We start from the raw sequence: 27,013 nt of genomic DNA on the forward strand, positions 1-27,013 counted from the left end.
ACACCCAGCTGTCTGGCCCCAATATGCATGGCTAGTTTTTAAAAATCACAATCTAATGTTTTTCACCCATTACAATGACGTTCTTTGTATTGGCTGCTCCAGATACTGTCTGACTGTGTCAGGTACAGACAAAACAGCTGAAACTCTAGTCATTACATTTTTATGTGCAAAGTGCTAGATTTATAAAGCAGAAAATACTTTTTTCTAGATGTTTCGTCTACACAGGATTTACTGGAACTACTAATAAAGTCATATCAAAACAGAGAGGAACCCTCTAACCTTTGCAGAGTCTCTCACCAAACTGCTACACATGCAAACATCATCATCAGGAGCAATATGTTCACGAGTCTATTCGAGACTGTAGCTGTAACTATTAAATGACATACAAAGCTAAAAACCAGCTATACACTGTATTAAAACGCTTTTTTCTCACTGTCTTAGATTAAACTGGACTAAGATTTTCCTTTTTTAGATCAGTTAGGAAAGTTTTCGCTAAATATTAGAATAATGAGAGGAACACGTTTTTGACAGGTAATTTTTATGATGTTCCTCAAGTTCAGAAAATTTTTCAGAAGACTATGATCAGGACTTTGTGATAGCTACTCTGAAACATTGACTTTGTAACTGATATGGTGGTATAATTAGATCAGGGGTCTCTATCTAAATGTTTCAGAACAGTAGCTCTTGCAGGCTGGAGTTGGAGACCCCTGGTTTAGAGACATTGTCCATTTGAAAGACCCATTCATGTCCAATATTTAACTTCCTGCCTGATGTCTTGAGATGTTTTTTTTTTCCATGGCACCAGTGGCCTTTATTTAACAGGATATAGGAGGGAAATGGGCAGAGAGAAGGGGGGAGACATGCCGCACAGGTCCCAAGGTGGGGAACCGGACCCTGGATGGCTGCGTGGAAGACCTATGGCCTCCGCATATGGGCGCACGCTCCACCTCCACACCAAGCGCTGCGCCATGTCTTAAGGTCTTGGATCAATAGTTCCACACAATGTTATCTCTTCATTTATTTTGTGAAGTGCACCAGTCATTCAAGATTTCACTGGCATATGACAGTTTCACTTTTAACAGTCCTTCTATAAAATGGATAACAGTTAACAGACCAACCAAATACTGTGCTGTTTTTCTTTTTCTTTTGTCATTTCTAATTTTATCTTGAACTTTGACAATCAATCACATCATTTATCATCTCAATTTTCATAAAAATTATATTCTATGAACTTTAGTCAACATGTTTGTCAGCCTACTCACAATAGAGTCCACACCTTAGATCTAGTTCTAACCCGTGGTTTATCTGTTAACATCTCCTTCATCTCAGATGTTGGCCTTTTGGATCATTACTGAGTTTATTTAACTGTTGATGATTTTAAAGTCCATGCAATTCCCAAAAGAACAGTTTGGAAACCCAATTTCACCTCTGAAGTGACTGAATAATTATATTGCTGTTTTAAAAGACATTTTACCTTCATGTGACTTTATTGTAAATAAATTTACCAGTAAAATAAAGTTTGCTATTTATTCTATAGCCCCAATAAAACTACAAACATTAAATAGATATCCTAAACCTCACTGGAGAAATGAAATAAACAAATTTCAAAATTCATAAAGAAAATGGAGGAAATAAATCGATATTACAGAAATTACCAAAATGTATGTAATAATATGATAATTTAAAAAGCAAGGCAATAATATTACCAATAATTACGATTTGATACAAAAAAAAAATAATCCAAAAACCCTGTTTTTAATTTTTGACAAACTAACCAAATCTGCTCTCCAAGTATCCACCAGTGTATCCATGAACTCAAATTGGAAAGAATTGGCAGCCCACTTTAGAGGTAGAATAGAGAATATTAGATTTAATTTATCTCGGTGTCAACATAGATTTATTATTACCTCAGAGTCACTGTTAGTTGGTGATGAAACACTTGAGAGTTTTGTTCTAATAAAAGTTGAAATGTTAATATCCTAAGATGCCGCAGTGGATAGCTGCCTTGGTACTTTGCTCTCTAGTACATTGCATGATTTTGTGTTTATTGTGCCCTTCGCCACCATTCTGTGATTACTTACACTAGAGAGAAACTCCTAAACATCAAACAGTCCTTAATAGGCATTTTTTCTCCATTTTTCTTTGACGTCAATTTTACAAAGATCTGGGTTGGCAGCATCAGCACATCCTGAAAAGTGCATTTCAGATGCTGGGCTTTCAGCTGTTTTGAGCGGACCACAGCAGAACCCGTGGGGAAAGAGAGAGGAGGTGGAACCTGCTTTTACATATTGGTGTAATGATACCACAGTGTTACAGAATAAATGTAGTCCTGACCTGCAGTCATTTTTTATAAACTGTAAACCTTTTTATTTACCGCGTTTGTTCTGGCTGGTGTTTACATCCCACCACAAGCTTGCACATCAGAGCTGAAAAACAGCTCACTGAGCTGACAACAGATGTGGAGAAAAAAACACCTACACTCTCTCACATTGTTCTAGGGTCACAAGTACTTTCCATGAACTTCCATAATAGACAGCATATTAAGTGTCCCACCAGGGATAAAAACACACTTGGACCACTGTCACACAGTCTTTAAAGAAACATTTTGTGCAGTTCCCAATGCAGCTTTAGGACTCTCTGTTTCATCTCATTGTAACCTACAGGCAAAAACTAAAAACCTCTAAGCCTGTATTAAGAACTATTAGTAAGTGGACTCAAAGCAGATGTTACAGGTCTGCTTTGACTGCACAGATTGGAGTATTTTTAAGCTTCATCTTCAGACTTAAATGGATTTACTGACGTTATGACATCATACATCAGTTTTTGTGAAAACAAGTGTCTGCAGACAGAAATCATATTAAGAGTCCCACTAGTAATAAATATATGCTGGACCACTGCTACAGTCTAAAAAAAAAAAAGAGCATATTGCACAGTTCCCCATGCAGCTTTAGGACTCTGTGACCACTGTCTGCTTCATACAACAATACAACATGGTTCCCCTCTAATCTGAGGAAGCTGAGTCCGACCAAAGAAGAGGCTTACAGAAGTGGGTAGTGGGCCCTGTATAAGAAGTTAAGAAACAAGCTGACCTCACTCCCACACAAAAAGATCACCTGTACCCCCACCAACAGCTCTACAACACCCTCCCCTCTCCCCTTTGATCACCTTGCCTGCACTGAAGATTGCTGAGCAAGATGTAAATAGGCTGTTTTAGAAGAACAGGAAAACTCCAAGACCTGATAATATTTACCCCTTATGCATAAAAGCCTGCATATGAAATGACCCCCTGCAGTTTGTTTACCCAGTACTGAAGGCAGTTCAGCAGATGATGTAGTCAGTTTGGAACTACTCTTCATCCTGCACCACCTCAACCACCCAGGGATGTATGCCAGGATCTTGTTTATAGTCTTAAGCTCTGCTTTCAATGCTACCAACCAAGACAAACCTTACTAGAAGTTCACCCAGCTCACAGCACCAATCTCTACCTGTCAGTGGATCACCAGCTTCCTGACTGACCAGCAACAGCAGGTGAGGCTGGGGAGCATCTCACCCAAACATAAACCATTAGCACCCGGGCCCCCCAGGGTTGTGTTCTCCCCAACTTCTCCTCTCCCTCTACACAAATGACTGCACCTCAGCAGATCCATCAGAGAAACTCCTGAAGTTTGCAGATGACACCACTGTCACTGGTCTGATCCAGGATAGTGAGTCTGCATATAGACAGGAGGTGGATCAGCTGGTTCCACTGGTACAGTCCACTGGTCTAGGTCATCTGGAACTTAACCCACTTAAGACAGAGATGACAGTGGACTTCCAGGAAACACCCCCCACACTGGCTCCCCTTACCATTCTCAACAACACCATGTCAACTGTGGATCACTTCTGGTTCCTAGGAGACAGCCTTTCTCATGACCTAAAGTGGTCCTCACACATAGACACTGTTTGGAAGAAGGCTCACCAGAGACTTAAATTTCCTTCGGCAACTCAAGAAGTACAACCTTCCACAGGAGTTGCTGGTCATCAAGACTTTATTCGGTTTGTCCTGTGCACATCCATCACTGTGTGGTTTGATATCATCCACATAACAGGACAGGTCCAAACTAAAACAAAAAATAAGGTCTGTAGAGAAAATAATCAAGGCTGACCTTCCCTCCATCCAGGACCTGTACAGGTCTCGGGTTGGGAAAATGGAAGCTTTCATTACTGCAGACCTCACACATCCTGGACACAATCTGTGTGGCTGGTGTCAGTCCAACCTCCTAGCATCGATATTTGGCTGGTGTCAGGCTGTGAAGCTGTTGTTAGGCTTTTGGTGGGCCAAAGCTCCGGCTTTAAGGGTAGGCTGGTGTCAACCAAGAGTGTCTGTGGGGAAGCTGGGGTAGGTGTTATGACTGGTTCCCATCCATGTGTGGTTCTGACTGAGGGGATTATTTTTACCCGGTTTCCAAGCACTGAGGTGTCTCTAACACTGGGGCCAGTTCCATGCAGAGCTCCAAATTAATTGCTAACAGGCCATACATCATCATGTACCAGCAGGTCTTTACGATATCTGAAAGAAACACTCCCTCTGACTTCTTCCATTGGCTGTGCCAAAGCTGCCATTGTTCCACAAATATGCACAGCTTTATGCAGCTATTTATGGACATGTGTGATTGTCTACATCTTGTCTACCATAGGAATAATCAAACCTGACTTGTTTGGAATTAATCTGCTGATCCAACACATTTGTTTTCAGTGAGAATGAAAGTGCCCCTTAGATGATTTTAGATTAATTTTTTGTTCCTCAGTGCACAGACCGATGCACATTTACATCTACATAGGACGAAAGAAGAGGAAAATTTATAGTCGCATCTGATTGAGGTTGTTTCTATCAATTTTTAAGGTGTGTAACATTATTGTATTTGGCTAAATGTGATTCAGTTTCATTAATCAGGTTTAAGCATAGAAGATTAAAAAACAGAGTTAGATCCTCCTTGAGTTAAATGAACCTGAATGGAGTCACATTTCAGTGTATTTGAGTAAGTTTGTTATTGTTGATTGAAAACGTTTTCTGCGTATGCATGGTTCATATATGAGGCCTCTACTCTGGCTGTTCAAACAAGTTCATCCCGAAGGCCGATTGCAAGATACTAAAAGAAGTCCCCAAAAATCCTAAAATGTCCTCATGGACCAACAGCAGGTTCCTACTACTGTTGATATAAAAGTTAATATCTGTACAATCAGGGTAGAAAAGAAGTCCAACCTTTGGGTCCAGAATCTGTTAGGTTGCAAAATGCTTGGAAACACTTACAAAACCTGAAAGTATTGATATGGTTTCATAATGTACATTTAGAAAAGTGCTAGTTGGTTTTATCAAATGTCTGGACAATATACATTTTTTAATCTTTTAAGTGCTTTAGTGGCTCTGAGTCTAATGTGAATTGACCTCATCATTGAGCAAAAAGCAGAGATCTAATACACACACCACTTTTTCTATCAAAGACAACAGTAGACATACCTTTCTGTTGAGGTGGACACAGATGTCAGCTCGCATATCCTTAGGACATATAGATAAGACCTAAAACAGAGGGAACAATATTATGTAATCACAACATCAGTTATTTAAAATAACACTTGGGTTTTTCAAGACAAAAAAATTGATTTGCCAAAGAGGATAGCATAAATAAATATTATTAGATAGCACAAATAGATAATATCTTGAAGATTTTAGAACAGCAAAATAAAATTGTTGGATGTCTTTCTATTCAGCCCACTTTGCTCTGATACCCATAAGTAAAATCCAGTTTACGCAACTGCCTTTAAAGTCAACTAATCAGTAAACACGGTTTGCTTTGTGTAACTGAATCTGAGGATAAATCTAGCTGGTCTATTTCTGGCCTCAAAGCTTTGTTAGAGAACCTTAGAGAACAAACGTCATCATGAAGACCATGGAACACTGCAAACAGGTCAGGGAAAAAGTTGTGGAGAAGTATAAAGCAGGATTAGGTTCTAGAATAATATCCCAAGCTTTGAACATCTCCCAGCTATGTTCAATCCATCATCTGGACATGGAGAGAGGATGGACAATCTGCGGACCTACCAAGACATGGACACCTAAACTGACAGTGTGGGCAAGGAGAGCATTAATTAGAGAAGCAGCCAAGAGGCCCATGGTAAATCTGGAGGAGCTGAAGAGATCCACAGCTTAGGGGGTGCATATGTTCACAGGATAACTATTAATACATTCTATAAGTCTGCCCTTCATGGAAGAGTGGCAAGAAGAAAGGCTTTGTGTAAAGAAAGCCGTAATAACACATTTTTGCAGCTTGACATAAGCTATGGAGGAGACACAGAAAACGTGGATGAAGATGATCTGCTCATTTGGGACCACAATTGAACTTGCTGCCCAATATGCAAAGTTCTATGTGTGGAAAAATACTAACACTGTAAAGCAACCTAAACAGACTTTATTATGGTCAAACATGGTTGTGACAGCATCATGCGATGGGGACAGGAAAGCTGTTTTGGTTTGAAACTGGGTTGGAGGTTTACCTTACAGCAGGACAGTCACCCTAAACAAACAGCCAGATCTACAGTACAGACCAAATGTTTGGACACACCTTCTCATTCAAAGAGGTTTCTTTATTTTCATGACTATAAATATTGTAGCTTCATACTGAAAGCATCACAACTATGAATTAACACATGTGGAATTATATACTGAACAAAAAAGTGTGAAACAACTGAAAATATGTCTTATATTCTAGGTTCTTCAAAGTAGCCACCTTTTGGTTTGATTACTGCAACGCACACTCTTGGCATTCTGTTGATGAGCTTCAAGAGGTAGTCACCTGAAATGGTTTTCACTTCACAGGTGTGCCCTGTCGGGTTTAATAAGTGGGATTTCAAGCCTTATAAATGGGGTTGGAACCATCAGTTGTGTTTTTCAGGAGATGGATACAGTACACAGCTGACAGTCGTACTGAATAGACTGTTAAAATTTGTATTATGGCAAGAAAAAAGCAGCTAAGTAGAGAAAAATGAGAGGCCATCATTACACAAGGAATGGGCATTAGACCCGTGGAAATCTGTGCTTTGGTCTGATGAGTCCACGTTTGAGATCTTTGGTTCCAACCACTGTGTCTTTGTGCGGCGCAGAAGAGGTGAACGGATGGACTCTACATGGAGGAGGAGGTGTGATGGTGTGAGGGTGCTTTGCTGGTGACACTGTTGGGGATTTATTCAAAATTGAAGGAACACTGAACCCGCATGGCTACCACAGCATCTTGCAGCAGCATGCTATTCCATCCGGTTGAGATCTTTGGTTCCAACCACCGTGTCTTTGTGTGGCGCAGAAGAGGTGAACGGATGGACTCTACATGCCTGGTTCCCACCGTGAACCATGCAGGAGGAGGTGTGATGGTGTGGGGGTGCTTTACTGGTGACACTGTTGGGGATTTATTCAAATTGAAGGCATACTGAACCAGCATGGCAACCACAGCATCTTGCAGTGGCATGCTATTCCATCCGGTTTGGGTTTAGTTGGACCATCATTTATTTTTCAACAGGACAATGACCCCAAACACACCTCCAGGCTGTGTAAGGGCTATTTGACCAAGAAGGAGTGCGATAGGGTGCTGCGCCAGATGACCTGGTCTCAACAGTCACTGGACCTGAACCTAATTGAGATGGTTTTTGGTGAGCTGGACCACAGAGTGAAGGCAAAAGGGCCAACAAGTGCTAAGCATCTCTGGGAACTCCTTCAAGACTGTTGGAAAACCATTTCAGGTGACTACCTCTTGAAGCTCATCAACAGAATGCCAAGAGCGTGCATAGCAGTAATCAAAGCAAAAGGTGGCTACTTTGAAGAACCTAGAATATAAGACATATTTTCAGTTGTTTCACACTTTTTTGTTCAGTATATAATTCCACATGTGTTAATTCATGGTTTTGATGCCTTCAGTGTGAAGCTACAATATTCATAGTCATAAAAATAAAGAAAACTCTTTGAATGAGAAGGTGTGTCCAAACCTTTGGTCTGTACTGTATAATGGAAGGGTTAAGATCATGGCAGATGTGTTATAATGGCCTACTCTACTCAAGGACCAGATCTAACATAAATTGAGAATTTATAGAAAGATTTGAAAACAGATGTTCACACACACTGTTCATCTAATGAAACTGAGCTTGAGCTATAAAATAAGCAGAAATGTCAGTCTGCACATGTCCAAAGCTGGTAGAGACATACCCCAAAGACCTGCAGCTGGAACTACAGCTAAAGGTGGTTCTACAAGGTATTGACTCAGGGGAACTAAATACAAATTTACGACACACTTCAGATTTCATTCGTCAAAAGTATTGAAAACTATGAATCATTTTCCTTCCACTTCACTATTCTTCACTACTTAGTGTTGGTCTGTCACAGAAAATCCACATAAAATGCATTAAAATTTCTGGTTGGTCAAAAGCAAAATATAAATGAATTCAACTGAAATGAATACTTTTAATATGGTAAAAGGTAAATGGCCTGTACTTGTATAACGCTTTATCAAGTCCCCAGAGACCCCAAAGCGCTTCACACTGCATTCAGTCATCCACACTATCACACACTGAGAGTGGTAGACTACATTGTAGCCCCAGCTGCCCTGGGGCACACTGACAGAAGTGAGCACTGCATGTGCTATTATACGTTTTACTAGTTTGCATTTTACTTTGAGATTTTTTAGACCTAAAGGTATGTCTTTGTCTTCCTATGGATTTACATCTTACATCTGGCATGACTTCAACATCAGATAGGATAATTGTCTAAGTCATATTTTAGCTTTTATGACTTATGCAATTATGCTATAAGACTAACAATATAAATGTCCTTATTTGTTGCTTGATTCTAATTAGAACAAATGAAACCGCTTTGATTGCAATGACTTATAATGCTGATGGAGGAGCTAGGCACAGGTATTTCTCTGTGTTGACGGCTGAGATTCTGTGCAGTGTTGAACCTCCTCCTGCAAAGCATTGCTTCCTTCCTGCATGAATAATAGTGGGATGCATGCTGCTGAGTGTGCAGCGACATGATGTGCTGCACAGTGTGAAACATGTCAGGAGTGTTGAACTTAACAGGCAGGCTGAAGGTAAGTTTGCCTGAATCTGTGGATGGACTCTCTGCTCTGCTCAGAGACAGACTAGCATGGCATGTCTTTGCAAAAACCAAAATTAAAGTAAAGTAAAAAAATAATCAAATAAGTAAGAACGGATAGGCTTAGAGAATAATTACTATGAATTCAGTGCAAATTGAACTAGTCCTACATTCACCTGTGATTTCTATTTATCCTATTTATCCACCAAGCAATTCTTGTATGGATACTTCTGTTTCTTTATTCAGTTTGCATTAAAGATTAATACAGCACTGTAAAAGCTGTATCAGGTTGGAAAAAAAAATAATGTATCTGTTTTATTGACCTCTTCTTGAAAAATGTCATGTTGAAAATTATTTATCAGTGGAAAAATCTGTATTGGCTTTTAACTACTAAGCAGCTTTTAGCACGTTTCCACTGGTATTTTGATGATTTATCGTTTGGTGATGAGCTCCAAGTCTTTGAGGTTGGAAGGCCTCCTTGTACTCTTACTCGTCGTACTCGTCGTCTTCCGCTTATCCGGGACCGGGTTGCGGGGGCAGCAGACTCACCAGAGACACCCAGACGTCCCTCTCCCCAGACACCTCTTCCAGCTCCTCCGGGTGGAGCCCAAGGCGTTCCCAGGCCAGCCGAGAGACATAGTCCCTCCAGCGTGTCCTGGGCTGTCCCCTGGGCCTCCTCCGTGCCTGGAACACCTCCCGAGGAAGGCGTCCAGGAGGCATCCGGTATAGATGCCCAAGCCACCTCAACTGGCTCCTCTCGATGAGGAGCAGCGGCTCTACTCCGAGCTCCTCACCCTATCTCTAAGGGGGTGCCTGGCCACCCTACAAAGGAAGCTCATTTCAGCCGCTTGTATCTTGTTCTTTTGGTCATGACCCAAAGTTCATGGCCATAGGTGAGGGTAGGAACGTAGACCAACCGGTAAATCTCTTCACCACAACGGACCGGCACAGTGCCCCCATTACTGCGGGAGCCGCACCGATCCGTCTGTCGATCTCCCACTCCATTCTCCCCTCACTCGTGAACAAGACCCCGAGATACTTTAATTCCTCCACTTGAGGCAGGAACTCCCCTCCAACCTGTAGAGGACAAGCCACCCTTTTCCGGTTGGGTACCCTGGCTTCTGACTTGGAGGAGCTGATCTTCATCTCAGCCGCTTCACACTCGGCTGCAAACTGCCCCATCGCATGCTGTAGGTCTTGGCTAGAGGGGACAAGCAGGACCACGTCATCTGCAAAAAGAAGAGACGAAATCCACTGGTCCCCAAACCAGACACCCTCCGGCCCTTGGTTGTGTCTAGAAAGCCTGTCCACAAAAGTTCTAGGCCTCTTTGTCATAACCTTAATCTTTAGTTCCCCTGTGCAGATTCTTTGTCAGATTCATATCAGGCGAGTCCATTTACTAATAGGTCCTTTCGCTCCATTTACCATCTATGCACCAGTTTAATACTTTATTTTATTAAAGTCTTATTTTTTTATTATTTATTGTTCTACTTTCATTGGGGCACACATTTTGTTTATCGGTTTATGGATCCCAGTTTAAGATGCTATTTTGTTTTCATCACTCTCTTTCTCTCTTAGTCATGTGTTGCTATGGAAGCACACCCATGACCAGTGCTGTTACTATTAACTGCTGACCCGTTAATGTTGTAGGCAGGGGTGAAAGAGAGCCGGTACGGTACTGCGTACCACTAAAAGATTCTGCGCCGGTACGCAGTACCGGGAAGAGGGAGGAACGGCTATCTGCTACGAAGCCGTGATCCAGAACCAGTTACGAATGCAAAAATTCACGAGCACACAAAGAACATCAGATCCGCTACCAAAAGCCAGTCTAAAACATAAATATAGATTTTTTCTCCTCATTCCAAATTGTTTCTGAACTGTTCTGCTATGCTGGAGTCTCAATGCTCTTGCTTTCCTTCTCTCCCCTCGGAGCTCGAGGTTTTTGTGAACGGCCAGGGTTTAAAACGAGCACTGCTACATTTAACGTCTGTCTGCTTGCTGCTAAATACCCCAGTTAAAAGCAAAGGGAGATAAACTAGTTGTGTTTAATGTTATTTTGCTGAATTACAACAACACAGTACAGCTCGAAAACACCACTTATGACCAGAGATTTCACATACACTACACGAGAGCACATGCGCGCTTACCCCCAAAACAGAACGGTTGCCAAGGAGATTGGTGCGTTCGATTTAATGGACTGGGAAATTTAAACAGGTGGTGCGCAGACATACAAAAACGCCCCTTGCATTAGGACAGGACGAACAATAAATCACTTACTATCTACAGACTTTTAAATAAAAACCGCGAAAACAACCGAACTGTCAAATTTAAATGAAATCAAAACTTGACCACAAAGCAGAGAACAATAACTTCTTTGTTCAAAAGAAAAGACGGAAACTGAAGAAGTTATGCATCAGAAAATGGTTTATCATTGTTTCATACAAGGCAGCTCTTTAACAATTGATATATATATATATATATATTCTACATTGTCAAGTTATTCTAATTTCTGACTTATACAGACAGCCTACAGTAAAGTAAAATATTGCTACGTTTTAATTAGTTTGAGCTTTGACCTGGACACAGGTCAAAGCTCAAACTATATATATGCCCCCAGTGACTCTCCAGCCCCCCCTCTAGCTCCGCCCCTGAGTACCGGCAATAATTTAAAACCATTTTAACCCCTGATTGTAGGTATATAGATTAATGTGACTGGTGTTTCCATCCCTTGAAGATATTGTTTGGCAAGATAGTGCCAGTGTGTCTGTCACTGCCTGCTCTGTTTGCACTTGTGCTGTTTTTAGTACTTTTCAATCACAATATTAACGCTATAATGGTGAATGATCGCCAACTCTCCTGAATATTCCAATACAAGTTTCCTCTAGTTCGATGTTGGATTACGGAGACAAGAGGACTTTGTCTCCATTATTGTCAGAGGTCCCTGATTACCTCTACCTATTTGACACATTTTTTCCTCACGTTCACATTTTCCTCCCCTATGGAGAAATAATTCCATCTTTTGCCAGCAAAGGGTGAATCTGGGCAATCTGCAGCCTCTCTATTGGGATCCTGGAATGCCAAGACTCAGGTTCAATCAGCTCCTTTTCAGGAGCTGATTGAACCTGAGTTCACAGCCTGGTGAACTCTAGGAGCCTAGCAAACAAAACATTTGTTCTAAAGAACTTCTCCTGCTGATGTTCTTCGACCTGGATTACTTAGAGGTCATTTCTGTTTTTACTCCATCTATTCTAGCTGTTATTAAAAGCAGTCTGGCCTCAGGTGTGGCTCCTAAAATGCTTAAACAGACAACAATGCAACAACAGGTCAAAAATATATAACCTCAATCGGTTTATGCCATCAAACTTCAGTCCTGTTTCAAAGCCTCTCATTTTCTCTAAGATTTTGGAAAAAATTGGAAGCCTTTCTAGATGAAAATGAGGTGCTTGAAGGTTTCCAGTCTGCTTTAAATGCTTTCATAGCACAAAATCTGCATTGTTGAGGGTTTTAAATGACATCCTCATAGCTACAGTTTCAGGGAACCGTGCAATCCTAGTCCTAATATTCGGATATCCTGCGTGGAGGCATCCAGGATAGTTCACTAGAGTGATTCAGATCATACCTAGCTGAGAGAACCTGCGCTGAACTTAATGATTGCAGATCTTTCTCTGTTCTGTTTCTTGGACCTCTGCTATTTTCATATATCCTCTGCCCCTTGGCTCTATTTTCAGAAAGCATAAAACTGCTTTTTATTGTTATCTAGATGATACTCAGATTTATGTGCCCCTAAAGAGGACGATACCTTCTGTATGCAAGGTTTAAATAAATGTTATCATTCTTATGGTTCAGCGCTTAGTGCCTGCTGTTTTCAAAGTGCTCTTAAAATAAAGTTGGCTTGGTTTCAATTAGCAGGTGTATAAAAGTCTATAAAAATGTCTATAAAACTAAACCAAGATAACATCAATATTCTATGGATAATACTATCATAACTGCAATTTGACTTTTGCAGCAGGAGGGAAAAATAAAAGCAATTAGATGATATGCTTGTATGTTTTAGATTTTTATGCAAACCTTGTGATACCAGGGTATTTAGGTCAAGGAGTCTCTCACTCCTACCCATTCCTCATGTGAAACAACAGGAATACAAACGAGTGGAGTGCTCTCTGAACCGTTTTGCTCTGGCCTGGGTGTGAAATTCCTCCAGTGCAAGACACCAAGCATTTTCTCAGCTGTTCTTACTACCCTGCTGTGCTCTGCTCTTTTCTGTTCCGCTGTTTCTGAACCAAGCAGATACAGAAGGTGAGAATTATCTCAGCAATCTCTCGGTAAACGACAGTCACTAATGGAATCAGGAGCTTTGAAGTCAGATATGCAGCTTCCTGTGTCCCATATATGACTACCAAAGTGACAAAAATATCCACTAATTGGCCCCAGCTCTGACTGCAAGGTATTTATAGATCAGGTGGGCACAGGACTTGTCTAATGTCTCTTTATGAGTTCATTATCATCTCTACATGCACTTGAAAAAATGGAATCAGAAGAGAAGAATGAATTTGAACAGGGGAGTTGGAAAACAGCCACCAAACAAAGAGAGATGTAGAGCAGAATTAAACAAAACCAAAGACAGCTGTCTTTGGTGGACAATATAATTTTATAAAAACACAAATTATTGCTAAGAGCTGTAGTCAGCAGATCTTCCAGCCATTGTTTACTTCAGTCCACACCTCACAAGACAATATTACATTAATCTTTAATCACCTAAATGTCAGGTTAGGGGTGTTCATCTGATAGATTAGTTGATACCAATTTTTAGAGAAAAAGGAAGAAGTGAAAGAAAGTGAAAATTTTTAGACCAGGTTCTATTCCTGGTCTTGGGCCATTTGCTGCATGTCTTCCCCTTCTTTTTCCACCCTCATTCCTGTCAAACTACTCTTCAATAAAAGGTCACTGGTGCCAAAAAAAAACCTACACAGCATTCAATTTGCATAAACACAGTTATGTAAAGTTATGTAAAAAGAAAATGAAAAAAAAAACTAAATTTGAAGAGACCCCAGAGGTTAATTAAAATAATAATGGAAAAGTAAAGCCTTTTTTCTCTCACTTCTGCATCTGTCATGTTTGTGGCTGAATAGGCAACATGTGACCGGATACAAAACTAGGTGCATTATTCTAATATCAGCTTGACTTGGTAGTTGTATTTAGTGCAGACTGCTTTGTAAGTCCAGCGTGGAAAAAAAGCAAACAGCCAGACGAAAAAAGCACCAAATAACGGAGTTTGAACAGCTTCCTCAATTTCCAACCAGGAATTTATTTTCTACCTTCTACTGTTGTTTTGCTACACAGCATAAAACCTTAAGGTATGTTGCTTAGACTACTATACTCTTTGATCAAGCTTGAGCTGTTGTCCTTTCTCCATGTTTGTATGGTGTGTTTTATTATGTATTGGGGTTTTTACTGCGTTCTTGTGTTTGTGGGAAGGCTGCAAATCCATCTAGAAGGACAGGAATCATACCATCGTGCACTGCCTGACTTGTTCCTGAGGCATAAAAGTTCCCTTAAACCATCAGGCCGTAGAAAGTGTTTCAAGAACAGCTTTCGGTCTTACTGTTTCAAGCTCCCTCTCCCAGTCTTACCTTCTCTGTGTCGATGCCTTTGGACATGGACCAGGTGGAGACAATGTAGTCCATGACACGCTCACTGAGGCCCTTAGGAACCTGGTAGAGCTTCAGGAAGTCCCTGACGTTGTTGAGCATTTCATGGTAGCGGTTTGTGTTGGCATACATCTGCTGGAAGATGGTTGTCATATTTCCAAAGATGGTGGCATAAAGAAGGGCTGAACGCAGAAAAAAATCAGGAATGTTTACAGAGGTCTTTTTCCTAAGGTACAGAGCCCGGCAAGTGTGGGAGGAAATCCATGCTCACGCTAACCTGTGCTCTCGGTTTCTCCAATCTGTCTGCACGGTTTGATAAACTGTGAGCTTTTGCAATCTGTGTGTGCAGATTACTTGTGAGATCTGTTTGAAGTTAGGAGTATGGGCCACACCAGCGAGCTAAGTTAAGTGGATCTGTTGGCATATATAAACTTAAAGCGCTTCCATGTTTTAATCAGCACACTTCACAGCTTGTATAATTACTTTAATTTTTGTTACACTAAGGCGTCCGAACACATCCAAACTCTCGACAGATGTTACTGAGTAAACTGCGCACACGGATTGCAAAACTGAATGCACAGTATATCAAACTGCATGCACACATTGCAAAATTGAGCACACAGTTAAGTAAAGAGTGAGCACGGATTTCCACTGCCTTTTTTTTTACCTGCTGACACTTGCTGGGCTCCGTACTCAGGAGTTTAAAATCAAATGATTAGCATTGTATGACATCAGCAAAGTTGTTTCACTTCATTTGAGACCTGACAAAGGTCTTCATACCCATTGAACGTTTTCACAATACGTCACATTACACATACTTCAACATACTTTATTGGGATATTATGTGAAATACCAACACAAATCAGAGTAAAAGAGGCTAAATACAAATATGTTTCTTTTATTTACTCTTTTTTTTTTCAAAATTCTTAATTATTTTTTTATTTACAGATTTTTGAAGACCATGGTTGATTTCACTTAGACCTCACAATTGTGCTACACCATGTGCTGGTCTGGTACATAAAACCTCAATATAAATCTCATTAAAACCTAATGTTTTAATGGCACAAGGTGTAACAAATGTAACGTTTTAATGGGACAAAATGTAACAATTTACTAAATATGTTTACAACTCACTAAACTTGGTTCAATATCTTTGAGGCATGTGTAGTTACTTTGTGACACTGCTTTTTATTTATTTGCAATGGCATAAAAAATATTTTCCTCCCTACAAATGTTTTCTGTTTTGTTTTGTTTTTTTTGTCACACTTTTTGTCACAATTTTATCAGACAAAGATAACCTGGTAAATATCAAGTAAATACAAAAATCAAGAACTGATAATCCTTAATTTTTATTTCAATTTTGCCAGCCACACCCAGATGCGACTATGCCTGATTTGTAGGATTATGACATTACTTAAATTGGACCTTTCTGACAGCATGAAGTAAGCAAAGGGATCTGTAAAAGAAACACATCATTGAAGAAATCAAAAAATGTCATTGACATCTATCCGTCTGGAAAAGGTTACAATGTCTGATCGACCTAGTTCATGCCTCAGATATTTCCCTCCATGTCTTGCCTATGATAGATCTCTACTGCCTAAATGATATCTGGACACTGCCACTTGCTCTGATTATCACCTAAACCCTCTACTAGGTATACCGACATCTGCCTCCTTGTGAATTACCCTTTCCTGCTTGTGGACCCCGTCTTTGGATTCTTGATTAAGGATTTGATTGTGCAGTTTTTCTGTGTCTATGATGCCTCTGGCGTAACCTCACATAGACTGAGGATGAACACAGACAAGGACAACTGTGTTGAGGACTGTAGCCTCTGCATATTGTGTGTCTGCTCCACTACTGTGCCATGTGGCAACACACCATATAATTTATGTTTTTAAAGGTGAAAACACCTGATAAAACGGATGAGTTAATTATTTAATTCAACTCAGCAGCCATGACAGGTAAAACCACCTTAAAAAAAGCTGTGGGTAAAATATCAAGACAACAGGAGGAGGATATGGAAGCCCTGAAAAGCAAATGAGAAAAAATATTTTTGAAACGCTTATTTTTCCAAGTGTTTATCCTTGTAATACATGCTCTGCCACTAGAGGCGCTGGAATAAAACCACCAGCCTTCACTAACAGTACAATTCAATTCAGTTTATTTATATAGCGCCAATTCACAACACATGTCGTCTCACGGCACTTCACAAAATCAGGTACATACATTCCAATTAATCCTAACCATTGAACAGTGCAGTCAGATTCAGTTTTTTATTCAAATTGGATAAAAAGTTTTTCCATCTAAGGAAACCCAGCAGATTGCATCAAGACAGAGACTTGTAGCATTCACTCATCTTGGATGAGCATGTAGCGACAGGATCTGCCTCCCATTCTACTTCTAGAGACTCTAGGAACCACCAGTAAACTGCAGTCTGAGAACGAAGTGCTCTGTTAGGAATATATGGAACAATCAGATATCTGATGTATGAAGGAGATAGATCATTAAGGGCTTTATATGTGAGGAGGAGAATTTTAAATTCTATTCTGGATTTAACAGGGAGCCAATGAAGGGAAGCTAAAATAGGAGAAATATGATCTCTTTTTAATTTTCATCAGAACTCTTGATGCAGCATTTTGAATCAGCTGAAGGCTTTTACAACAACCATCCATTTGAACAACAGCTGTGTTGTTCAAATGGATGATTTCCCAGAACCAATATCCCAATTTCTAAATACGATTATTGTAAAGTAAAATAAAATACAGTAAAAGCACACGAATAGTGTTTTTGTTGGGTATGCTATGTAGTTATCATACCAAGCTTGTATATTCATGTGCGATATAGAATTAATCACAGTATTGATCAACTATATCTGTACGACAAAGGACAATTGTCCACCATGGCTGCTCTTTCTTGACTGCTCTTTTTTGGGACCAAGACTGTATCTTGCAAATGGCCTGTGGCACCAATTCACAATAAATGCCATCTTAAGGCACTTTGGACAAAAATCCAATTTATATACAGTACAGACCAAAGGTTTGGACACACCTTCTCATTCAAAGAAGTTTCTTTATTTTCATGACTATAAATATTGTAGCTTCACACTGAAGGCATCACAACTATGAATTAACACATGTAGAATTATATACTGAACAAAAAAGTGAGTGTGAAACAACTGAAAATATGTCTTATATTCTAGGTTCTTCAAAGTAGCCACCTTTTGGTTTGATTACTGCAACGCACACTCTTGGCATTCTGTTGATGAGCTTCAAGAGGTAGTCACCTGAAATGGTTTTCACTTCACAGGTGTGCCCTGTCAGGTTTAATAAGTGGGATTTCAAGCCATTTAAATGGGGTTGGAACCATCCGTTGTGTTTTTCAGGAGATGGATACAGTACACAGCTGACAGTCCTACTGAATAGACTGTTAAAATTGGTATTATGGCAAGAAAAAAGCAGCTAAGTAGAGAAACATGAGAGGCCATCATTACACAAGGAATGGGCATTAGACCAGGGGAAATCTGTGCTTTGGTCTGATGAGTCCACGTTTGAGATCTTTGGTTCCAACCACCGTGTCTTTGTGCGGTGCAGAAGAGGTGAACGGATGGACTCTACATGCCTGGTTCCCACCATGAAGCATGCAGGAGGAGGTGTGATGGTGTGGGGGTGCTTTACTGGTGACATTGTTGGGGATTTATTCAAATTGAAGGCATACTGAACCAGCCTGGCTACCACAGCATCTATTCCATCCGGTTTGCGTTTAGTTGGACCATCATTTATTTTTCAACAGGACAATGACCCCAAACACACCTCCAGGCTGTGTAAAGGCTATTTGACCAAGAAGGAGTGCGATGGGGTGCTGCGCCAGATGACCTGGTCTCCACAGTCACCGGACCTAAACCTAATCGAGATGGTTAGGGGTGAGCTGGACCACAGAGTGAAGGCAAAAGGGCCAACAAGTGCTAAGCATCTCTGGGAACTCCTTCAAGACTGTTGGAAAACCATTTCAGGTGACTACCTCTTGAAGCTCATCAACAGAATGCCAAGAGTGTGCGGAGCAGTAATCAAAGCAAAAGGTGGCTACTTTGAAGAACCTAGAATATAAGACATATTTTCAGTTGAAAATAAAGAAAACTCTTTGAATGAGAAGATGTGTCCAATCTTTTGGTCTGTACTATATATAATAAATCTAATCATACAGACAGATTGAAAGTCAATTACATACAGTACATATTTTATCCTTGTTATAAAACAACGCAGCAAGTTCAATTTATTATTCAAACTGGATTCTATATAAGAAAAATCGAGCAGATTGAATCGAGTCACTGACCTGCAGCAATAACCCTCCTGAATGAGCATGTAGTGGTGGTGGAAATCCACCAGTTATCAAAACCACTTGATATCAGTTATTGTTGCCAATGGTTGAGCAATCCTGTATTAAGTATGGAGCAGTGGTCTTGCAGGTCCTGAAGGGCTGGTACCCAGCATAGTTGGGATGTTTACTTGGTTCAGCACACCTAAATCAAATGAATGGATCATTACCAGGCTCCGGCAGAGCTTTATGACACCCAGAGGAGGTAATTCAGCCATTTGAATCAATGTGCTGAAGTGGGGACATACAGGGGTTGGACAATGAAACTGAAACACCTGTCATTTTAGTATGGGAGGTTTCATGGCTAAATTGGACCAGCCTGGTAGCCAGTCTTCATTGATTGCACATTGCACCAGTAAGAGGTACTATAAACTTACTTAACTTGGTTCCCACATACCCGCCCCTAATTTGTGACTCAAACACAATTATCAATCTAAACTTGTGGAGCCAAAGTATTCGAATGTTCGTCATACAACATAAAACAAACTTGTCAGTCTTTGTAAGTGATTACTTCAGCCTGCTTCCTGCAAAAGACTAATCTTCGTAATGGGTCTGTCCAGTGTGCTCGTCTTGGTTTTGATTCTTACTTGACGTACCATTCCCGTCCTGTCTGAAATGGCTTTGATTACTTTCCCTGTAAGCCGGGAGTTGAATGGGGCTGTATTGTCAACAATGAGTACGATGTCACCAACAGCAAAGTTGCGAGATGAACGGGTTCACTTTTGCCTTTCCTGAAGTAATGGCAAATATTCTCTTGCCCAACGTTTCCAGAATATTTCGGACATATATTGTACTTGCTTCCATCTCCTCCTCGCATAGAGATCTTGCCTGTCAAACAGTCCAGGAGGAAGAGATAGTTTGGTCTTAAGGAGCAAGAGGTGATTGGGAGTGAGTACTTCCAGATCGTTCAGATCACTGGACACTTTAGTTATCGGACGACTATTAAGAATGGCCTCTGCCACACACATAAGTGTGTGTAGGCCCTCCTTGTCCAGTGTCTGCAGTCTCAAGGTGACATTTAAGATTTTCTTCACTGACTTTATTAACCTCTCCCAAACACCTCCATGGTGGGATCCTGTGGGAGGGTTGAACATCCACTGAATGCCTTGTTGTTGTAGATGGTGTTCGATATTGGACATGTTCCATTGATTAAGGACTCTCTTAAGTTCATGGTCTGCACCAATGGAGTTAGTTCCATTGTCAGAACGAAGTATCTTTACCTGACCTCGTCTGGCTGAGAAGTGACAAAGAGCTTGAATAAAGGAATCTGTGTCCAGTGAGGCCGCCATATAAAAATAACACCATACCTTTTTAATACACTCCGTCCACGTTTAATCTCGAACGGACCAAAGTAGTCCACTCCAAAATTAGTAAAGGGAGGGTCATCTGGCAGAACTCTGTCTCGAGGAAGGTCAACCATTTGTTGCTGTCCTACAACTCCATGCGCACGTCTTACTGCAGAGTTGGCACCAGGGACCCAAAATCTTGTTCTTAGCTTTGAGATTACATGATTACGACCACAATGCCCCAAGATCTCATGAATTTCTCTGCAGATAAGCTTTGTGATGTGAAGATCCTTATTTAGGATTGCTGGGCGCCTTGCCTCTTCCGGTAATGCAGCTTTACTGACTCATCACACCCTGACCTTTAGAAATCACCGCGATCTCTTTGGAAAATGTCCTTGCTTGGGAAAAGCGAATGATTGCTTCTTCAGCTTCTGCAAGGTTCCCCATAGTTAGTTTGTTAGTGTCCACATAAAGCAGGCTGCGCTTGTAACCTCTCATGTCCTTTTCAACTTCTGACTGAGCTTCAACTGCATTAAGCTCTTTCCTTTTGTGACACAGTTGCAGAAAAATACTCTTGACTTTAAGCATCCATGCAACTGCCTTTTTTAGTCGAAACCAGGATGAGAAGTGGTGTAGGAAATCCAACACTACATCTTCACATTCCTCAACTGTGTGAGCACAGACCAGTGTACTCTTCACCTCTGGGTCATCTGTAGTCAGGTCTCCAAAGGGGTGCATATTTTCTGGCCATTCATCCATGGATTTCACAAGAAACTCCGGCCCCTGTAACCATACATGATGATGAATGAACCTCTCTGCCTTGAGTCGTCTTGATGCAACGTCAGCAGGATTCGAAGAGGTGTTGACATATCTCCATTGCTGCGGATTGGAGCACTTCAGGATGACATCCACACGGTTAGCAACGAAGGTACGAAACCTACTTGTTTGGTTGCAGATATATTTAAGTACCGTAATATTGTCTGACCAAAACATCGATGGCTGGAGTGGAAGGTGTAATTCTGATGTCAGAACCTTGTCCATGTGGGCTGCCATGGTTGCAGCGGTAAGTTCCATATGGGGAACCGTCATGGGCTTCAGTGGGGCCACTCTTGCTTTCTCCAACATGAATGCACAATGAACTTCGTTACTGCTGTTCTTCTGTAGCAAGTAACTAACTGTACCACAGCCCTCTTCGCTGGCATCAGCAAAATGTTGCAGCTGGTTGTAAACTGACTCTCCAAAGCCTACTAGTTTAAAACATCTTGGAACACTTATGCTCTCCAGCTGTTGGAGCTGGGTCTTCCACTCCAGCCACTTATGAGCTAGGTCTTCTGGTATGATATCATCCCAACCAATCTTCCGCCTGCAAAGCTCTTGCAGAATTTTCTTAGCTTGCAGCGTGACTGGTGATAGGATACCCAATGGGTTGTAGACAGAACTCACAATGGAAAGAAGGTTCCTCCGAGTGGGAACTTTGTCAGGCATTAAAATCTTGAATCTGAAGCTGTCAGACTGTATGCACCATTGAACTCCCAAGGCTCTCTCTGTGGGAAGCATGTCCCAATCTATGTCGAGCTCTTTAACCTCTGATGCCCTCTCCACTTCTGGAATAGCGGACAACACTGCTCTGCTATTACTAATCCATTTGGTGAGTCTGAATCCGACTTTGTGACATACTGCTCTCAGAGTGTGGTACAACTGCACAGCTTCATCTTCTGAGCTAAGAGACTTTAAACAATCGTCTACATAGACATTGTTTAGCACTGTGTCAACTGCTTGGTACCAAACCTTTCCATCATCACGACTAAGGTCTTCTTCTGGCACTTTCACTGCATAACCTTGGTCAATGATTTTATTCATGAAAGCTGAGTATTCTTCGTGAAATGAAGAATTCTTCAACTTCCGCTTTAGGTTTAAAGCACCATTCTCACTGGCTATAACCTGCCAAGGTTCAATAGCTATAGGAGCATTAGTCCCGATTAGAAGTGCAATCTTTGCTTCAATCTTTGGTAGGAACACCTGCTTAAAGTAGGGCCACTTGTTCACGTAATCTTGTGAAGGAATGTTGCCAACAGAAGCAGGAATATTGCCGTGACTATACATTTCTGCCTATACATTTCTGGCAATTCAAAGAAGTCATTATTGTCTAAGCTGCTTATTTTCAACCCGGACACCATGTGGCTACTGACGACCTTTTCTTCTCCCATTGTTTTCAGTAAAATGTTCATCTTCCTGCCAGCAAGGTTGAGCTCATGCATTAACTCTTCAGTACAAAAACAAGCCGTACTACCTGGGTCAAGAAAGGTATATGTGAGTGTCACCTTTTTACCTCTTTTAGGTTTGACTTTAACTGGAACTATGGCCAAGATGTGCTCTGTTTTCTCTGCACCATGAGTGGATGCATTCATTCCCATGAATCCATTTACAACTGACTCTGAAGGTAGTTCTTCCCTTTCACCTGTTTCCACTTCAGGCCCTGTCTCCTTGCTAACGCCACTGAATTTTGTTTTCATGTGTAACACTGTGGGATGTGGTAGTGTACAAACCTGACAACTTGCCTTTTCTTTGCATAATTTACTCATGTGTCCCTGTTTAAGACAGCTGAAGCAGAGTTCTTTAATTCGCAAGAAATCAATCTTTTCCTTATGAAGCGACTTCCTCATTCTCTTGCATTGCTCCACAGCGTGTTCTTCACCATGACAGAAGAGACAGGGTTTGGAAAATGCACACCTCTGATTTCCGCTGACCTTTTGCTTTGCTTTAAAGGATATGTCTTGTGTAGTGGTGATAGTTGCAGCTGTGGTGAATCCTTTTCTGATACCACTTTCTCTTTGCAACCTCTCATCCACTTGTCCTTTAACTTGGACCTTTAAGGTGCTGTCCCTTATGTCACCAAACAGTGGGTGCAAAACGTCTTTGGCCGGCTTATTGATAAAATCCACCAGATCTTCAAACTTAACTTTGCGCTGTTCCTTTTCCAGTATTCCACAAGCACGTGTTCTCCACCTTTCTCTTGTATGAGAGCTTGGCAATAATAGCACGCATGTTGGCTGTGTTATCCAACTCCTCCATGTACTCTACATCCATCATTGCATTACAACATCCAGTGAGATAGAGACCAAAGGCATGAAGAGCCTCTCCGTCATCAGACTTAATGGTTGGCCAATTAAGAGCCTATTAATATATGCCACTGATATCTTGTAAGCATTTCCAAAATGTTCTTCCAAAAGTCTCTTAGCTTCTTTATAGCCACGTGTAGGTTCCATATGAAGACAACTCCTTACCAATTCCCGTGGTTGTCCATTTGTGTACTGTTCCAAGTAGTACAATCGATCTTTGTTGCTCTCTGTTTTATCCTCCACGCCATGTTCAAATACCCGCATGAACAGTCGATACTCCAATGGGTCCCCTTTAAATACAGAAATGTTCTGCGGGGGTAATGCAGCTAACTTCTGCTGCTTTGTTAGAACTTCAACCACATCCTGCAGAATAACCGGTGTCTGTGATGACTGGGAAGTATTGGTGTGTGTTTCTTGTACATTTTGGAGCATAATATTGTTCTGTATTTGTCCCTGTTGCGTGAGGAAAGGACTATTTGACTGCTGTTGAACTCACAAATCTTCAACTTTGTGTGACGCCACGTAGGAATGCATTCCATCCCATTTGGACGTATGACTGGATGCCTTGGATGTGTTGTGATTATTAATCTGAGAATATTATTTAACATGTAATATTAATATTTTAATATATTATGAAATAATATTTCGGTCTGTTAAGGGTTTTCCTGTGAATACCAGCCCAGTAAGGCTATGATATTAGGACAAAATAGAAAGGTGTGAGACGAGCTCTGACATTATTGAACAGCATAAACTCTGCACACACATGGAATGAATTCACACAATTTCTTAAAATACAAGAATTTATTAACAAAAATAAGTCAACTCAAAGTCAAACATATTTCAATCAACAAACTCTTTACTATGCTAAAACAATCCAACTTAACTACCAAGCAGAATTAAAGAATAGGGAAGATTAATGGGCTATGTACAATATAAACTAGTTGATTAAAGATGATTGGGAATTATGACCAAAGGAGTGATGCAACATTACCATGCAATGTTTATGTTTGAGAACCAAGGATTATCTTGAAGAATCTGGAAGTTAAGTTAAGTTAGTCTTGGAACCAACTAAAGCAATAATCAGCAAACGTTTAGACAACCCTGCACAATGCAAGATCAGATAAAATATTATTTTAATGAAATAATATTTTAAAGAATGATCTGCTGAATAAAACCAACCTTCTGGATGCCTAATTCTCAACGGTGTCTAATTAGCTGCCTTCATTTATTCAAATAATATTTGAAGAAATATTATTGAGGGGATATTTTGGAAACGAGCCAAATCTTTCTGGAGAAATGGGCTTAATGGTGTTTACTTAGTTATCAAATCTAGTAAATGATGTTCAGGGACTATTATTCACTAGCTTGAAAACTAACAACCTTTCTGTTAAATACTCCTTAGTAGCAAGCACGTGTTCTTACCGGCTAGCAATTGAGCTAACAAAGAAGCGGATAGCTTAGCACCAGAAACAAACACATACCTTTAAAATTCCTCGGTTAATATAAGGGTTAAAATGCATAAGCGCGGACGGGGCGTTATGATCAAAGTTCTGTTTAAAAATCACCCTTTAATAAAGTTTGTCTTAACTTTAAAAACATACAAAGAACACAAACCGGCAGATAGCCTGCTAGCACTAAGGTAGCCGAGTTTCACAAAAACAAAACCAAACTTCATAAATGAAAACGTTCAGATCATTTCAATCAAAACCACTTCTATATTATTCTGCCCAAACACTTAACCTCATGAATTGTGGTGAGGAATGTTGTCCAAGCGACGATGATGTTTGAAGAAGGTATCCACAGTGAACAAAGGGTTAGCTTCCCGCTAACCTCCTCAGCTTCTCACAATCAGAAGGCGCGTTCGTTCTGTGAACAAAAGGGTTAGCTTCCCGCTAACCTCCAGCTGTGGATGAAGAACTGCTCGTTGTCCGCCAATGCCACTGCTCGGGGATGGGGTCTCTGTTGTCTTCCTTCCAGACTGGAAGACCGCTCCGCTCGGCTTCATAGAGACTGCGCGTCTCTGTAGGGAACTTCTCTGGGATAATTTGCTTCACAGGACTCAGAGGAAAAAAGTAAGCAACTCTTACACCTTAATTTCCCTGTTCATGAATGAAAATACCGGATACACAGACAGTATTTCATTCATACTTATCTTTGCATATGATCGATGATCGTATTACATCCTTGGATCCAGTTGAAGAGTTTATGTCTATTTGCCAGCAAAGAGACATCAGCGCGCTTTGTCCCCCCTATCCAGTCCCTCTGGAAAGCCGTGTGGAAGAGGGCGGATGTAGCAACAGCTGTGCTTTTATTTGGGTAGTGACGTCACAAGAAGTCCGCAGATATCCCGTTTCCTGGCTGTGCCGGAAGAAGGTTAATGCACTTTATTTTGAAAGTTCCAGAAAAGTCCGTACCGGAGTTTAATGTTGAAATCCATGGCTGTGGGTCCCAACAGATGTGTGACCTTCGTATTCTGACAAGATCTTGATCATTGCCTCATTTACTGCCAGAGCTGCTTGTATTTCTAACTCCTCTTTTTCGGCTTGGAGCTTAGCCTCTCTTTCCTCCAGCAAGCGTTCTGTTTCAAAGATGATGCCTTCACCAGCAATGCAGCTCGTTCCAACTCTGCTTTCCTCCGTGTGGATGATGCTGTTGATGATGCACAAGAACCATGTTCACCACATTTTCAGAAAGATGTGTTAGATATGCTGTCGGATGGATTAATCTCCTCGTTGTATTTTTCAGCCTCTGGCGTGCCCTTAACCTTCTCTTCAATCCAAGTCAAAGCTGTCTCAGCAAAAGCCTTAAAAGAATCAGCCTTAGGTTCAAACCATTTGTCCTGATCTGTCTTTAAATCCTATTCTGACATCTGGTGGAGTAGTTCCTTAACATTTGCGTTCAAACCACAAAACTCTCCAAACAGCCCATTAAAATCTGTCATTAATTGTTTTGCTTCTTTTAGACTGGTATCACCTTCATTCTCCATCAGCTGACACATCTGCTTTACTGTGCTTGTTAACTTGGCTATCTTGGCTTTTCGTAAATTAATAGCACGATGCAGTCTTTCCTCCATAGCTCTAGGTGTGACTTTAACTGCCCTAACTTCCATTGCAGCAGCAGTATCTTCCTTTTCAATGTTCATGACGTTAATTTTCCGAAAAGCCACAGTAGAATCCCCCTTTAATTATCCAAAAGCATGCATGTCAACTAGAAGCCCGCTCAGCATCCACAATGACTCAGTATTTTTTTTTTTTAAATACTTCCACCTACTCATGTTTCTTGCCGCTGCAGCAACTTGTTTTTCCTCGTTGTTGTTTGAAATCCTTCCACAGATGTTAACTAAACCACAACGAGCCAGGTTTTTCTACAAAATATAATGCCACAAGGTTAATGTCTCCAGATTCACTCGTGTCCGTTCGTTCGAGGAGGAAAAAACTTTCATAGTACTCCGATGTAAAAAGAAAATAAAAGAAA

The 27,013-nt window shown here is 40.8% G+C and overlaps 1 protein-coding gene across 1 annotated transcript in view; it reads right to left on the minus strand.

The window, feature by feature from the left end:
- Positions 1-27,013, minus strand: part of LOC124885089 (potassium voltage-gated channel subfamily H member 5-like) — a 375,126-nt gene that overhangs the window by 75,164 nt on the left and 272,949 nt on the right. Inside the window, exons 9-10 of the mRNA XM_047393285.1 lie at positions 14,746-14,945; positions 5,498-5,557 (exon numbers count right to left, since the gene is read on the minus strand). Coding sequence (XP_047249241.1) covers positions 5,498-5,557; positions 14,746-14,945 — 260 coding nt within the window. The remainder of the gene's footprint in view (positions 1-5,497; positions 5,558-14,745; positions 14,946-27,013) is intronic.

This window comes from Girardinichthys multiradiatus, chromosome 19, assembly GCF_021462225.1.
Source record: "Girardinichthys multiradiatus isolate DD_20200921_A chromosome 19, DD_fGirMul_XY1, whole genome shotgun sequence".
NCBI lineage: Eukaryota > Metazoa > Chordata > Actinopteri > Cyprinodontiformes > Goodeidae > Girardinichthys > Girardinichthys multiradiatus.